Source organism: Larus michahellis, chromosome 2 (assembly GCF_964199755.1).
Source record: "Larus michahellis chromosome 2, bLarMic1.1, whole genome shotgun sequence".
NCBI classification, from domain to species: Eukaryota; Metazoa; Chordata; class Aves; order Charadriiformes; family Laridae; genus Larus; species Larus michahellis.
In genome coordinates this window covers 2,626,187-2,639,972 of record NC_133897.1, presented here as the reverse complement: position 1 = coordinate 2,639,972, position 13,786 = coordinate 2,626,187, and the positions used below count along the sequence as shown (strand labels likewise).

Here is a 13,786-nt window from a genome sequence, read left to right as displayed (position 1 = left end):
ATCCTTTTGTAATTGCAGCGCAGCATGTGATTAAGCCAGCTGAAGTTCCAGCATGGCACATGCCTATAGACAACATAATGACACCACAGTCCAGAACTTCATTGTGCAGGCACTATGAAAACAAGTGAGACAAGCGCTGGCCTGAAGGGATCATATCTTTCCATCTGGTTGGTTTTTTTTTTTGGGGGGGGGGGGGGGCGGGGGGGGAGGGTGGTGGTGGTTAGAAATGATTACACAAGTTAACAATGCAACAATGAGACTGGAACTGTCAGTGCGATGGTCAAACTACTGCACGGCCATGCCCAGATGTGGATGCATTTCCTTCCCTCTCGGTCTCCCACTCCACCCATACCCTCTCACTGTTTTAATTCTTGCATCATCCCAGACACAACCAGCTCCCTACACATTCCCTGACCAGAGACAATAGAATATGGTGCCCTATCAAAACCATGACACATTTGTTTGACTTTCACCAAGGTTGTTGCTTTAAACACCTACATGAGACAGGCTCTTTTTCTGGTATTTACAGGGAAGTGGTCAGACTAATTTTAAAGGGATTTAAAATACGTCTCCTTTTGCTTTGCTAGTATGAATGCTAGCAAAGGAAAGCAAGCCAGTGAGAATGTCTGCTCCAGCCATGGGCACGGTTCGAGCTGCTTCTCAGAGGGAGTATCTCCTTCCCCCACACCAAGTCACCAGGAGTACTGGGACAGAACAGTGAAGAATGCAGATATTTTTGCTGAAGAACCCTCGTTCACACTGCTGCAACTTTCTGCTCATGTGCTTTGCCATGCCAGTCTCTCCTTCAGATGTGGACAAGCCATCAAGGCCAACTTTGCTGCCCTGTAATCTTGTATTAGTAGCAAGTCACACAGAAAAGCAATTTCAGGAGTGGGAAGGACAGCCTAGTAACTATGCAACTAAAAGTCTGGGCATTAAAAGCACCTGAAGTCACTTATTTCTGCCACAAATTTCTTGGGATGCCTCAACCTCATTTAATCTGAAGCAGCCAGAGGTATTCATCTTATTTCTCCAACCCTAGGAGAGGAGAAAACAAAAAGGAAGGAGAGGTGCTTGTCCCTCTGTCTCTGCACACACAGTGGTTTCCAGATCTCTGGCAGGAGTGCAGGTGCTGGGGAAGGTGGGGATGATGTCAAGGACTGCCTTGGGCATAGCTCTACTCCAAACACCTGTTTAATGTTATTCTGGGGCAAGGCACAATCTCTTCCACAGAAAGTTCAGGATTAAGCTTTTGATTTTGGATATTCTCATTATTTTTAAGGCTCTTTCAGGCCATGTTTCTACATACTTTTTGCTTCAATAGCAACTGTAAACAAACTGCGTTAACTCAGGAACTATAAAACTTACAAATCACCCTGTTTTGGTGTCCGAGGAGGTTGGCAGTATTTCACGTTTATTCACAAAAACAGAGTCTGTGAGTTATCCTCTGTCAAAGAGACTTTGCTTGGGACCATTTAACCCTTAATTTACAGGCCATCCCCTTTTGGCAGAGCTCACTCTTAAACTTCAGTTGGATTTAGTGAACAGCTCTCATGTTCTCAAGAAACACATTTGAGCCTTTTCTGTATTTTTTTCTTTTTAATTCCTTTGATAAGAGTTTGGATATTAAAATAGATTTTGGCAGCACAGGATAAAACTTTTCTCCCATTCACAAGCAAAGGCTTTTTATTGTTGTGTGTTTTTGTCATCGTGATAGTAAGATTTTATGCCTCAGGCTGAGATCTTGCAAATAAACATTAGCTCAAGTCTAAGCCCTAATTACAGGCATAAGCCAATGCAGTGCCTTTAATATGATCATTACCACATTATTAGGGTCAGCCTCTACAATTTACTGCATTAACCAGTATCACTAGCGAGACATCTACAATACAATGGATCATGTGGCAGGACTCATGTTTTGACCAAGCCCTGAAAGCAAACAAACATGTCCCATTTGCCCCCTGAATCGGTCCTCAATACTAGATTTCCCTCTGAAAACAAGTGAGGAAGGAACCAGGGAGTCTGGCACACCCTGGGAGATCACCTCCCCAGAGTCTGTGGTCCAGGCCCTCATCATGGGATAGATCACCTCATTTCCACAGTCACTCTCTGGTAGCTATACCTCCACCCGTGCATCCACTGGACCCAGACAGTGCTACACAAAGACAGCAGCATCATCCTTCCATGTTCTTGCTCAGGAAAGGGGCAAAAAAGGCGCCTTACTTGCCATGCGGCTTTCCCCAGTGCCACTCGCCCTCGTAGGATGCGCTCTTGAACTTGCCCTCCAGCCTGAAGACGTAGGTGAAGAAGCGGCAGGATGGGGGCTCGGTGCCTTCACCAGTCTTGCCCCACAATGGGAAATCTCGCTTCCCATTCAGAGCCTGGCGGACAGCCTGGTTCAGCTTCCATTGCCAAACAGCCTGGGGGCAGAGAATCACAGAATGGTATGGGCTGGAAGGGACCTTCAGACATCGTCTAGTCCAGCCCCCCTGCCAAAGAAGAGTTACCTAGAGCTCTCTGGACAGGAATGCAGCCAGGTGGGTTTTTAATATCTCCAGAGAAGGAGACTCTGTAACTTCTCTGGGCAGCCTGTTCCAGGGCTCTGGCACCCTCAAAGTAAAGAAGGGGAAGAGGAGTGCTGAACTAATGAGTGAAGAAAGCAAAATAGCTCCCAAGAAGAGATACTTCAGGAGAAGCAGCAAGAAGATGTTGGGTTCCCTTCAATTCCATGCCATCCAAGCTGGCTGGGCTGGGGAGTTATGGCTCATCTACAGCATCAATAGGAGGTGTTATCTGGGGTCCTGCAAGTTGGATACTGCACCAATCCACAATGCTTCTGTGTCATTTAAGCCTAACTCTCACCACCACTACAGCACAGGACCATGCTGATGGGACTATATTGTCCCAAGCTCTGCAACATATACTACCGCCCAGGGCAGACCACTTCCAGCATCTGGATATTTTTGATCTACCATCAATTGTCTAAGCCACCTCTGGCCATCTGACACAGTATTAGCTCTACAGAGGGGTGGAGAAAAAAAACCCCACACTGCTTATTATTCTGCTTTAAATAATAAAAAAAAGCCAAAAAAAAAAAATCACAGAGGAAAAGCCTCAGCTGCATTTAAGGAGGTGCAAAGCCCACTAATCTGTCTTCTGTTCAGGAAGCGAAAATCCTGTTGCTTAATGGGATTTCAACTTCTGTTCAGTAGTCAATGTTTTGCCTCCGCTACAGAGGTGCCATCCCCTCTATGCCATTCCCCCATTTCAAAACTCAGTGCACAGTATTTCAGGTGGGACAGAAACACCCTGCGCACTGCTAACCTTCATCTGTGGGTCCTTGGCAGAGAGAAAGAACGTTTCTTCTGGGGTTATAATGCGGAATACATACCTGTGAAGCAAAAGACATTACAGAGACTATGAAAAAAAAAAAAAAATCACATTTCTCCATCAAATAGCAGTTCCTGCTCTTCCCATTCCTCTTCAAAAGCTAATGGTGCTTTTTGCGGTCAGTTTTTCCTCCTGAAGAGGCACTCAAATAGTCAATTCATCTTTGTTCTCTAGGTCTGCAGCAAAAACTATTTTACTATTGATTGATTTCAAGATGCTAACAAATGCAAGCAGTGCAAATCAAAGGTGCTGTGGATTCCATCTGAGAGGTTTTGCAATTACCCGTGGCCCAGAACCAGCCCCATTGGGTAGAACAGAGGTGGAACAAAGTTTTGAATTGTGAATTGTTTTATCGGTTTCACAATCAAGTTGAAAGCTTCTTTTTTTAATTTTTTTTCCCTTTTTTTTTTTTTTTTTTACCTCCAACTGGAAGTTTTTCACTTACATTCCTGGAGCTGATTTCTCCCTGCAGTTTTCATCTAGCCACACAAGCTTCAGATCAAAACTCTGAAAGCTGTTTCCCTGGAACAAAAGGAAGAAGATGTTCCTGTTATTGACGTAAACATCACACTTTGCCCCCACTCTGTCAATCCACTGAACAGCCGAGCAAGACCGGCAGTGAGACTCTTTGGTGGTCCACACATCTATCCCACACTACGATGGTAGACCTTGGAGACTGAAGAAACGTAGGATTAGGAAGAAAATTCTTAATTTATCACTTAAGTGGTGGCCTGTAATGCCATGGCTACAACTAAAGTGCCATCTAAGAAGGTCTGTCACTATATCTCTACAAGAGTTTCTTCCCTGTTCCATGGCAACACTCCCAAACCATCCTTGATGCACAGCATCACCTAGTTTTGCTTATGATCTATCTAGGAGCTGGACTCCAGATGACACAACCACATAGGAGTCACTATTTTAATCAATAGCACACCAAACAGAAGAAACAGAAATGGTTGAAATATTAGGTAAAGACCACGTTTAATATTACATCTTCCTTCCCTGTCGAAAGTCCAGGTGCCCACACTACAGAGCTGCTATCTGCAATGATGTGGTTGACCAAGGTCAGATACTAGCACTGTGGAGCTCACCGTGAGTTAATCACTGATGTGTCTACCAGATTTGGGGGAATTGGGGGGGAGGGAGGTTCAGATTCCCAGCACCAGAACCCTCATCAGCAGATTCCTGCTAGCAGCGCAATCTAACCAGTCCAATCCCAGTTCAATTGTCTCTCCAAGCCTCAATAACAGTCACAGCAGCAGATGAGACATAGCGGGTGGGAACCTTTGACTGAACAGAGATGTCTACAATGTAGATATCTCCGCATGAGCTGGTTAACCTGTGCTCTTGTCCTGGAGTCAATGGAGTTGAGGACATGATTCAACTCATATTAATTTTGGCATCTAAAATAGGTCAGATGAACCACACCTAGACAGCGCATGTTTCTCTTCCCTGACTATAAAGGGAGCCTGGGGGCACTTGCTCACAGCGAGATCACTACAGCACTGAGAAATCTGCAAGGTAAAGTTGGATGAGATAATCACCACACGATGTCCTCAGGCCTAGACCCTGCAAGCTGCGTAGGACTGCCCAGCCTTATCATAAAGGATCGTGTTTGGAAGAGCCCATAAGATCTGTCAGCTCACAAGGCAGTCATGTGTTTGGCCACCTGAGGGGCTGGCACATGACTAAAGAGGTGCACATGAAGAGAGCCGCGCTAGATTACAGGTACTGTCAGTCAGAGCAAGCCAAGCTGGACTTAGTTAACATGCTGCAGAACAGCTTTGAACACATCGTATTCATCTAGCTATCCATGGCTGTAGACACTCCCTGTCTGCCCCACACCCAGGCCCTAAATCCTTGAAATAACCTCAAGAACACCTGCAACTTCTGCTGCCATGCTACTAGCAGAGTCAACCATGAAAGATCATATTTAGTTCTATGCATGAGTGCTTCCAGTATAATATCTTTGACCCATCAGGCCCCTTTCGAATAAACAAGGATAGAAACCGACAGATTCATATGCAGTCATGGGATTAGGTTACTAGAAAGGTGCCTGTGGTGATAGCACAGTACACATTTACTGGGAAAAAAAAGTTATGTGGAGACTACCCTGTTCCTTCTGCGTTAGGGTTTCTTTTATTCTCCAGTACAAACCACAGGTGCGTGGATCTGAGACAACGTTTTGCCAACAGCCAAGCTTTGCTGCATTTTCAACATTAAAGGAACCTGAATTTTACTGTCATTTGTCTGTGTTGCCCTTCCAATCCCTCTGGAAGACTGAAGGCTCACTTGAATTAGCACAAGGACATCATCGAAGAGCAAGATCCGGTCTGATCGACTCGTGCTGGCAGAGATGGGAAGATTTTTGCTATCTTCCAGCAGCCTCCTTTCAGGTACACAGAGCATGTCCTGCAGAGGGAACCACAGAGGTCAAGAGGGTGAACCAAAAGCATCAAGAAAGATCAGGATTTGGGAGAGGACATACAACTCAAGCCAACAGTTCCGGAGACTGTCTGACTTGTGGCACAAGCTGACAGTGACAGCAGAACTGGACACAGGGTGAAACTTCTAAAATACCCATTGTCCATATGGTTTCTCCAGGGCTTCCACATTGCCCTGCTCTGCTGGCTTCCAAGCCAAGCCTCAAATTCTTGATCCACATTAAATTTCCTCCATGTGTAAGCAGAAGTGTAAGACCTCCAAAAGAGCTCCCCATCAAGCCGCTTTCTACATCCGTGACTCACTGTGAATTTGTAGCCCAAGGATTTCCATAAGGACTTGGTGAAACAAGCTTCATCCAGGACTTGGCTGATGAAAGACTCCAACTTAACGTATTCCTTGATGGCAGTGGTAACCACATCCTTTTCAGTCCCCTGATAAAAGAAGACAGGGCTTAAGAAACACTTCAGGCACGCCTTTGCAGCACATCTACTCTGGGCTACAGCTGAAGGAAAAGGCTTCAGCAGTTCTGAATCCAAAGGGTTAATGAGAGTTAACCCTCCAACCCCCTTTGCAAGGAAAGCCTCACAACTCTAGCATTACTTCCGCCACCTGCAGAAGCATGCAACCTTAGGCCAGTCACTTGGCCGTTTGCAGCTTCTCTATATAATGAGTATATACGGGGCTGGAGCACCTCTCATATGAAGACAGGCTGAGAGAGTTGGGGTTCTTCAGCCTGGAGAAGAGAAGGCTCCAGGGAGACCTTAGAGTCCCTTCCAGTACCTGAAGGGGGCCTACAAGAAAGCTGGAGAGGCACTTTTTACAAAGGCAAGTAGTGATAGGATGAGGGGTAATGGCTTCAACCTGGAAGAGCGTTGCTTTAGATTAGATATCAAGAAGAAATTTTTCACTTTGAGGGTGGCCAGACACTGTGCCACACTCCCCAGAGAGGTGGTAGACGTTCCATCCCTGGAAGTGTTCAAGGCCTGGTTGGATGGGGCTTTGAGCAACCTGGTCTAGTGGGAGGTGTCCCTGCCCACGCCAGGGGGTTGGATCTAGATGATCTTTAAGGTTCCTTCCAAATCTAACCATTCTATGATTCTATCAGTAGCTCCTACTACACTGAAATGGCTGCTGTTCATTGCTTTGAGACCTTCAGGTGGGCTGCACTCCACTAGTGCTGGTTACTACCACCCCACCTGTGCACTGGAAATCATTTTCCTCCCGGCCTGCTTTGGATTCACTGACACCACTACAAAGCCCCGCAAGGCCTGCATAAGCTGCTAGCATAAGCCAGTCAAGTAACGTCACACAAAGTTTCTTACCTCCTTGAGAACCTCCTTCAGCTTGGTAAGGAGCAGTATATATTGCTCGATATGATCTCGGATAGGTTTGTGAAGAACAGTGTACAAGGCCAGTGACATGGAGGTCTCAGAGGTGAAGTCCGTGAGGAATTGTTTCAGCACTGTCTTATGGTGCTTCCAGGCTTCACTGCAAGATGGTGAATTAAGACAAAGGTTCATTAATTACTTTTTTCTGAAAACTGCCACTCCTCTGCCTTCCAAACTTTTTATGCTACCTCGCTCACAGACACTTGAAAGAGCAGAAGATAACATAGTGCAAATACCTTTGCACACCAAACACAGAGAAATAAGGCAAGTGATTGCTTCTAAGGTAAGTGATGGAGCTCAAAGAAGAGCTCCATCCCTCCTGCCTCTGGCCCAGAGGTCTTTGCAAATAGGAACCACACCCACAGCCATAGGGAATATAGCATGACTTTCACGATAGTTTGCACACCAAAAGGGTGACTCAGATAAAGTGGCTGTGAATCTGCTCATGTCTCGTGCTCCTGCTTTCATTTGTTATTTCCTTGAGACATCTGGGACAAGCAGTGGAAATTTCCTGCCAGATTCCCACATCACCCTTTCTCAAGTCCCACCCTTTACCTGAACCCCCAAATTCCAAAGTTAAAGGCTTCCTCTCCTACAAAAGGAGTTGCGCGTGGCTAGGAGGAGATGGAGAGAGATTTGTAGAGGAAACCTTTCAACAGCTGCTGCCGTGGTCTTGGAAGATGGCAGGAGCAGCCAGTATGGCCAAGCAGCTGGACCATGAAATAGAAATCACTGCAAGGTACAGTGCTCAGTGCTGCTCACCCCAGTTTAGTGTCTTAATCCATATAATATCATTGTGTTCCTATCAGCCCCTTCAAAGGAATGTTTTTCAGCCCACTGACCTTTTGCTCTTTGTGGCATGTTCGAAGCCGTGGACCACAACATAGTTTGCAAAAGTGACAAAATATCTGTTGGCAAGAAAAAAAAAAAAAAAAACCACAAATACACACAAGCATGAGATGTGTTAGAGATGCACATTAGCCACAAGGTTTAAGCAATAGAGGGAAGAAGCTCATTTGAAAATGTCATGTCAGGTCCACCTTTCCACAGGAGAGAAAAGGAGTAGCTACTGGACTTCTCACCTTGGGTCACTCCCTTTTTGTCCCCTTTGCCAGCTCCTTGGTTTAACTGTTGTGTTGACTTCTGCCCTAGTATCGTTACAGGAAGTTTAAATCATCCTGGCATTTGGTATAAGCAGAAGTAAACTTGCACAACTGTCCTGGAAAGCAAATCTACAAAGGCTGAGCTTAAGATTTCAGCTTTGGATGTCTGAATTCCTGCTGATTAAACTGAAAGTCTGTATTACTGATGGTAAACTCAAGTCAAGGTGTCCCAGTGTCAATGTACCTCATCTCACACTAGAGGGAGATCGAGCCATATTTTGTCAACAAACACCACACTTTCTTCCAGTAGTGTTTTCAGATAAGTCATGTACAATGTCCAAACTAATTGTCATTTATTACATCTTTCAAGGACATGTGTTTACTGTTGATTTTCAGGACCCTAAACGGCAGCTTTGCTTCCTCCTGTATCGCTCCAATAACTGTGAGACGTTGTAGGATCAGGACTGCACACAGTGAGTCAGCAGAGGTGGATAGGAACCAGCTTTTTTTTTTTTTTCCTTCCATGACGCCCAACAGAAACAGGTTTTAATTTCCAAACGAGGGGAAATTAGATCTTACGATAAACTTCTCCTTTGTGTCATCTGAAACCTTAGCACAAGTTTTCATCTTTTATATGCCCTTTTAAGGCAAACCCATTTTAATTCACTGAATGAACATCACACATCCTCTAAACTCCATTCACATGAAGGCAAAGTTGGTTGTGCATCACTTTCTGAAATGATACTGGCCAAGTAATAACAAAACAAAAAAAGTAGCCCTTCCTTCCTCCTCCCTCCACACACATTAAAACCACAAAACCCAAGACTAGATGGACAGCAATGTCCAGGAGCCAGTGAGCCCATCTCCTGTTCCTATGTGGGTGCCAAACTGCACAGACGGTACAAGCCCATCTGGCAAGGGCTTGGCCACATTTGTGGCCAACGTGATGAATGAATGATTGAACACTGGCTGATCCTGATGTCATCTCAGATGTCCATGAGCCATTTTTCATGCTCGGACATCAATATACAGGTTACACACGCTACAGTGATTTCGGTAAACATTTTATTTTGCATTGCAGACAGATGGGGAGCAGATATAATTAATTATAGAAACAGCAATAGGGCATTATGTTTTTCACATCCATCACTTGCTATCATATCCCTTGCCAAAAGCATAAAAATGTGGCACAAACACGTAACATGAACCGTGTCTGGTAACATCTTCCTCTCCTCATCCCTATGAGGCCTTTAAACCTGCTTGTGCATCTGTTTCTGTTCCTGATGACAGCCCAAGCTTTGCTCTTATAAATTCCCCAGGCACAGATGCTCCCCCTGTCCTCTTCCTATTTTTAAAATGCATAAAAAACACTGTACTTGCAAGAAAGAAATTCTGCCTCTTATAAGCATACTCACAGCTACAAAACAAAACAAAAAACAACAACAAAAAAACCCACCCTGCTGTTTATTATGCTGTTTATATTCCGTAGCACTTGTCCTGAACACTGAATGCAATCACTTCCCTGACCTAATAACCGAACACTAGTACACAGGACTGACCAAATTAAATACACACATTAATTGCACCGACCTACCAGTTACTTACACTACTCCGAAATGCTTCTGTACTTACTGGATGTAGAGGCTTAAAAACAGGTCTCCTTTCCAGACAATGTAAATGTCCTGGATACAGAACGACTCAGAGGTGCTGCATTTTTGTTTCAGTATCCGGTAATTTTCGTCTGTGAGGTTCCAGAGAGCTTGAAAACGATCATTCAGGAGCAGGAAGAGCTTAAAGTTCTCCTTTCCTTTCTGGTCACTAGGCTCTTTGAGGAAAGATGAGGGGAAAAAAGGGTATCAGAAAACCTTGATTCCAAGAAAGATTGTGGAAAACATTGCCTATATTTAATACTTAGCTCAATTTTTGAGCGTGAAGCACATGCGTTCTTACAGAAAAACAATGCCAAAGAGGAAGGAGATGATGATTTAGGGTTGGGTCCCTGTGAGTTATTGCAGTGACAATCCATGCTAAGGCTTTGTCCTTCCCATTCTTGTGGCGCATGGGGTCAGGGCCACCTGTGAGGCTCAGCCCCAGCTTAGACACAGGCACCAGAGGAAAATGTTCTGTCCCTGCCCCAAAGGGCTGTTCCCGGTCTCCTTGGAGGCTAGACTGAAAAGGTGGTGACATGAGAAGGAGCCACCCTACGGGTCTAATCCAGTCATTCCACTTTTGGCCAGACAGGCTTGTGAATATTTATATGGATTTGTTATTTCAGTGGAGCTTCTCTGATTTAATGCCAGCTCAGAACTTGCACCCTCAAGTTTTACCTTCAAAGATGGGCATGACCATGGATCGAGAGTAGGGAGGCAGAATGGGCACCATTTAGGGGCTGCGTATGTGTGAGACGCATTTTGGATTTCCATGCACCATGCTGGAAACAAGCCTCGGAGCACTGACATTGGTTTGAATCTGGATAACCTCTAAAAACAATAGGAACCACAGTCCTAGGCTTGAATGGAAGGCCACAGGCATCCTTAAGAGCTCACTATCTTAAGTGAAACAGCTCTACATATCACTTACTCAAGCAAACCAGCCTCCAACAAGTCCTCAGCCATGAAGTTTCAATTATAATTCCCTTCGTAGGTGTGCCAGTGACTCAAGGCTAGAGCTACAGACTAAAAAGTGGTCTTTGACCTACCTGCCTGGAGCAGAGGCTTGAGGATGAGGGCATCTATCCGTGCCAGGCATGCTGAGAAGGTTTCTTCTACTTGGAGAAGAGATGCAGTTGCTTCAGCTGCGCACATGTCCTGGAGACAACACAGAAGGTACACATAAATTCCCTTGCAAGAGTATCCATCTACCAAGGTTTCAGTGCTCATTGCAAACAATCAGCCTTTCCTGCTCTTGGCAGCACACACAGGTGTAATTGCTGTTGCCAAAAAGCATTTGAAAATGTTACAAGAGGAAATGGAAACCGACAGCTCAACATAAGCTGGTATCTCAGAAGACCACCGAGGCTATAGCCCATTTTCCTAATGCTCCCATTCAAGATCTTCTCAGGTGGGCCATGATACCTCTTTTCACATGACTGGAAAGTCCCTAAACTTCTTGATATGCCTTAATCCTGTTTAGTGTCAGATTCATTCTCCCAGAAGAAAATCCCTGAAGTACAAGGCAGCAAAGGATGAAGGAGAGCATCTCTTCTCATATCTCTCACCAGTTTTCTGCCCGGATGCCTCAGTCTGCACCTTTTGGCATTAAAAGCTATTGTATTTAGCTGCAGAGCCACGCTAGCCATGCTCAAACATCCAGCTCTCCAGAGGAACAGAGGTCTGGTGTCACTCCTTCCTGAGTAGGACACTGCACTGCTGGTTATATGTCACAACTGCTGCGTCACCAAGGAAAGCTTGCCTAAAGTGGAAGTGGGCAGCACACCCATGTGAGCAAACTCCAGCAGCTTCCTCCTTCCAGCATTACCTCCCAAAAGAAATGTATCAGAGGAAGTGAACACAGCCAGCTAGTAGCATGTCATGAGAGACTATTCTGGAAAAAAGACAGATGGTGAAGATACTATAGGTAGAGTCAGCTGATATTACTAATGGTGATAAAAATACAAAAATCTGAGATTCTTTTAACTTTATAAAACAGCATACTCAAGGGACTGAATATGGTCTGTCCATATTTAACCTTAGCCTGGTTGTATTGCATGCTCAAAGGCTATGTTCACAACAGTAGGCAAATGAGGATATGGCATTATGCTGCAAAGTTTTACATTGCTAAATTGGTGGCAAAGACTTTGTCACACTTTTGATGTGTGCCAACGAGTACCTCTCCGAGACAATTCTCAGGCATGGCCCAGGCACCATTTGAAATGGGTAGCTTGCACATAGTTGTGCCATTTTGGGAGGTAAGGAGAAATTAGCTATGTATAAGATATGCAATAACCACTTGGCTATGGGGCTAGACCTAATTTATTTACTAATGGAGACATAACTAGAGTCTTTGCACTGTTTCCAGGAAGAGCTGAACTCATGCTATCTGCTGGTGGCATCCTCTAAGACTTCTTGAGCTTCTACCCTGTTGCTACAAACAATTGGTGACATTCATTCTTCTTGTGTTGAGATGTCAGGAAGTTAGGTGTAGAAGCCTAAATCTACTTTATACTTCATAGGAAGAAATACCCTGAGCATCTCAGCATAGAATCGTAGAATTGCCTAGGTTGGAAAGGACCTTTCAGATCATTTAGTCCAACCATCAGCCTAACACTGACAAAAAAACATCACTAAACCATATCTGTAAGCACTATGTCTACCCATCTTTTAAATACCTCCAGGGATGGTGCCTCAACCACTTCCCTGGGCAGCCTGTTCCAATGCTTAATAACCCTCTCAGTGTAATGATTTTTCCTAATATCCAGTCTAAACCTCCCTTGGTGCAACTTGAGGCCATTTCCTCTTGTCCTATCGCCTGTTACCTGGGAGAAGAGACCAAGGCCCACCTCTCTACAACACAGACCATAGCATGGACCATAAAAAGGACATCTGGGTGGGGTGACTAAGTTAGGTGGGAATGTCTCATTTGTAAGCTTCAGACGTGGGTGGATTCTTTGCTAGAGTTTGAACTTCCTAAAGTCACCAAACTCTGCTTAGAAACTCCCTTTCCAGGTCATCCTGGAACTTGGGATGAAATGGTGTCATAGAACAAGGGACACTTTGCAGTTTGAATAGTTAGCTGGCCTGCTTTTAGGTGGTTGTTTCGATCCAGACACAACTGACTGCACAGACAAATGACAATGTTTGCTTCTTAGTTACTACTGCCTTTTAAATTTCACTTGTCTGAAAAATGTGAAGCATTAAAAAATTCCATAATCTCATTAGTTTGCAAGTTTTCATACATCAAGGTCTGCATGACCATAAGGCTATTTTTTGCAGGAGCACTGGTGATGTGTCCCAGAGGAAAGCTCTAGGCATGCAAACAGGTCAAAAAGCTGGAGTCCAAACTCCTCCTGGCCCCTCCCAGTAAAGGCAACTGAGCCAAGAAAAAAGCAAAACAAACCAGCAGCCAGCCAGCTCTCACCCCAGAGCACTAAGAGGACAGGACAGATCTAAAATTTTATTTTTTTGCCACCACTTAATCCCCTGTCTTGTAGACACAAAGATAAAGTTGTTTCTCACAGGTCCTAGAAAGCACTCAGGCTTGTTAGAAATGTCTAAGCATAAGTAGGCTTGCTTAATCAGTGAGTAAAGTCAGGCTGGATATGTGACAGCATTTCCTTTTCAAATGCTTCAGCGGAACAGCATGTAGTTAGTGGGGTCATATTAGGCTCACTGAGTAACAGTCTGCTGGTTTTTACGTATATTTTTTAAGCCTGACTATTTTGCCTATTTTTGGAGAAGGGAAGACGATTCCATTGTTTGAGATTGCTGTGATATGGGAAGGGCTGCTTGTCTGCCTGGTCCT

General features: G+C 44.7%; 1 protein-coding gene across 5 annotated transcripts in view; it reads right to left on the bottom strand.

Annotated features, from left to right (window-relative positions):
- ALS2CL (ALS2 C-terminal like) overlaps positions 1-13,786 on the bottom strand; it is a 49,211-nt gene that overhangs the window by 18,592 nt on the left and 16,833 nt on the right. For 3 of the 5 annotated variants that reach the window (XM_074573876.1, XM_074573875.1, XM_074573877.1), the window contains exons 2-10: positions 11,025-11,133; positions 9,959-10,151; positions 8,066-8,131; positions 7,158-7,323; positions 6,138-6,266; positions 5,683-5,802; positions 3,836-3,912; positions 3,325-3,391; positions 2,224-2,420 (exon numbers count right to left, since the gene is read on the bottom strand). In XM_074573876.1, the coding sequence (XP_074429977.1) occupies positions 2,224-2,420; positions 3,325-3,391; positions 3,836-3,912; positions 5,683-5,802; positions 6,138-6,266; positions 7,158-7,323; positions 8,066-8,131; positions 9,959-10,151; positions 11,025-11,133 (1,124 nt within the window). Of the gene's footprint in view, positions 1-2,223; positions 2,421-3,324; positions 3,392-3,835; positions 3,913-5,682; positions 5,803-6,137; positions 6,267-7,157; positions 7,324-8,065; positions 8,132-9,958; positions 10,152-11,024; positions 11,134-11,543; positions 11,623-13,786 lie in introns of those variants that run through there. The other 2 variants (XM_074573879.1, XM_074573874.1) reach the window with 2 other exon arrangements.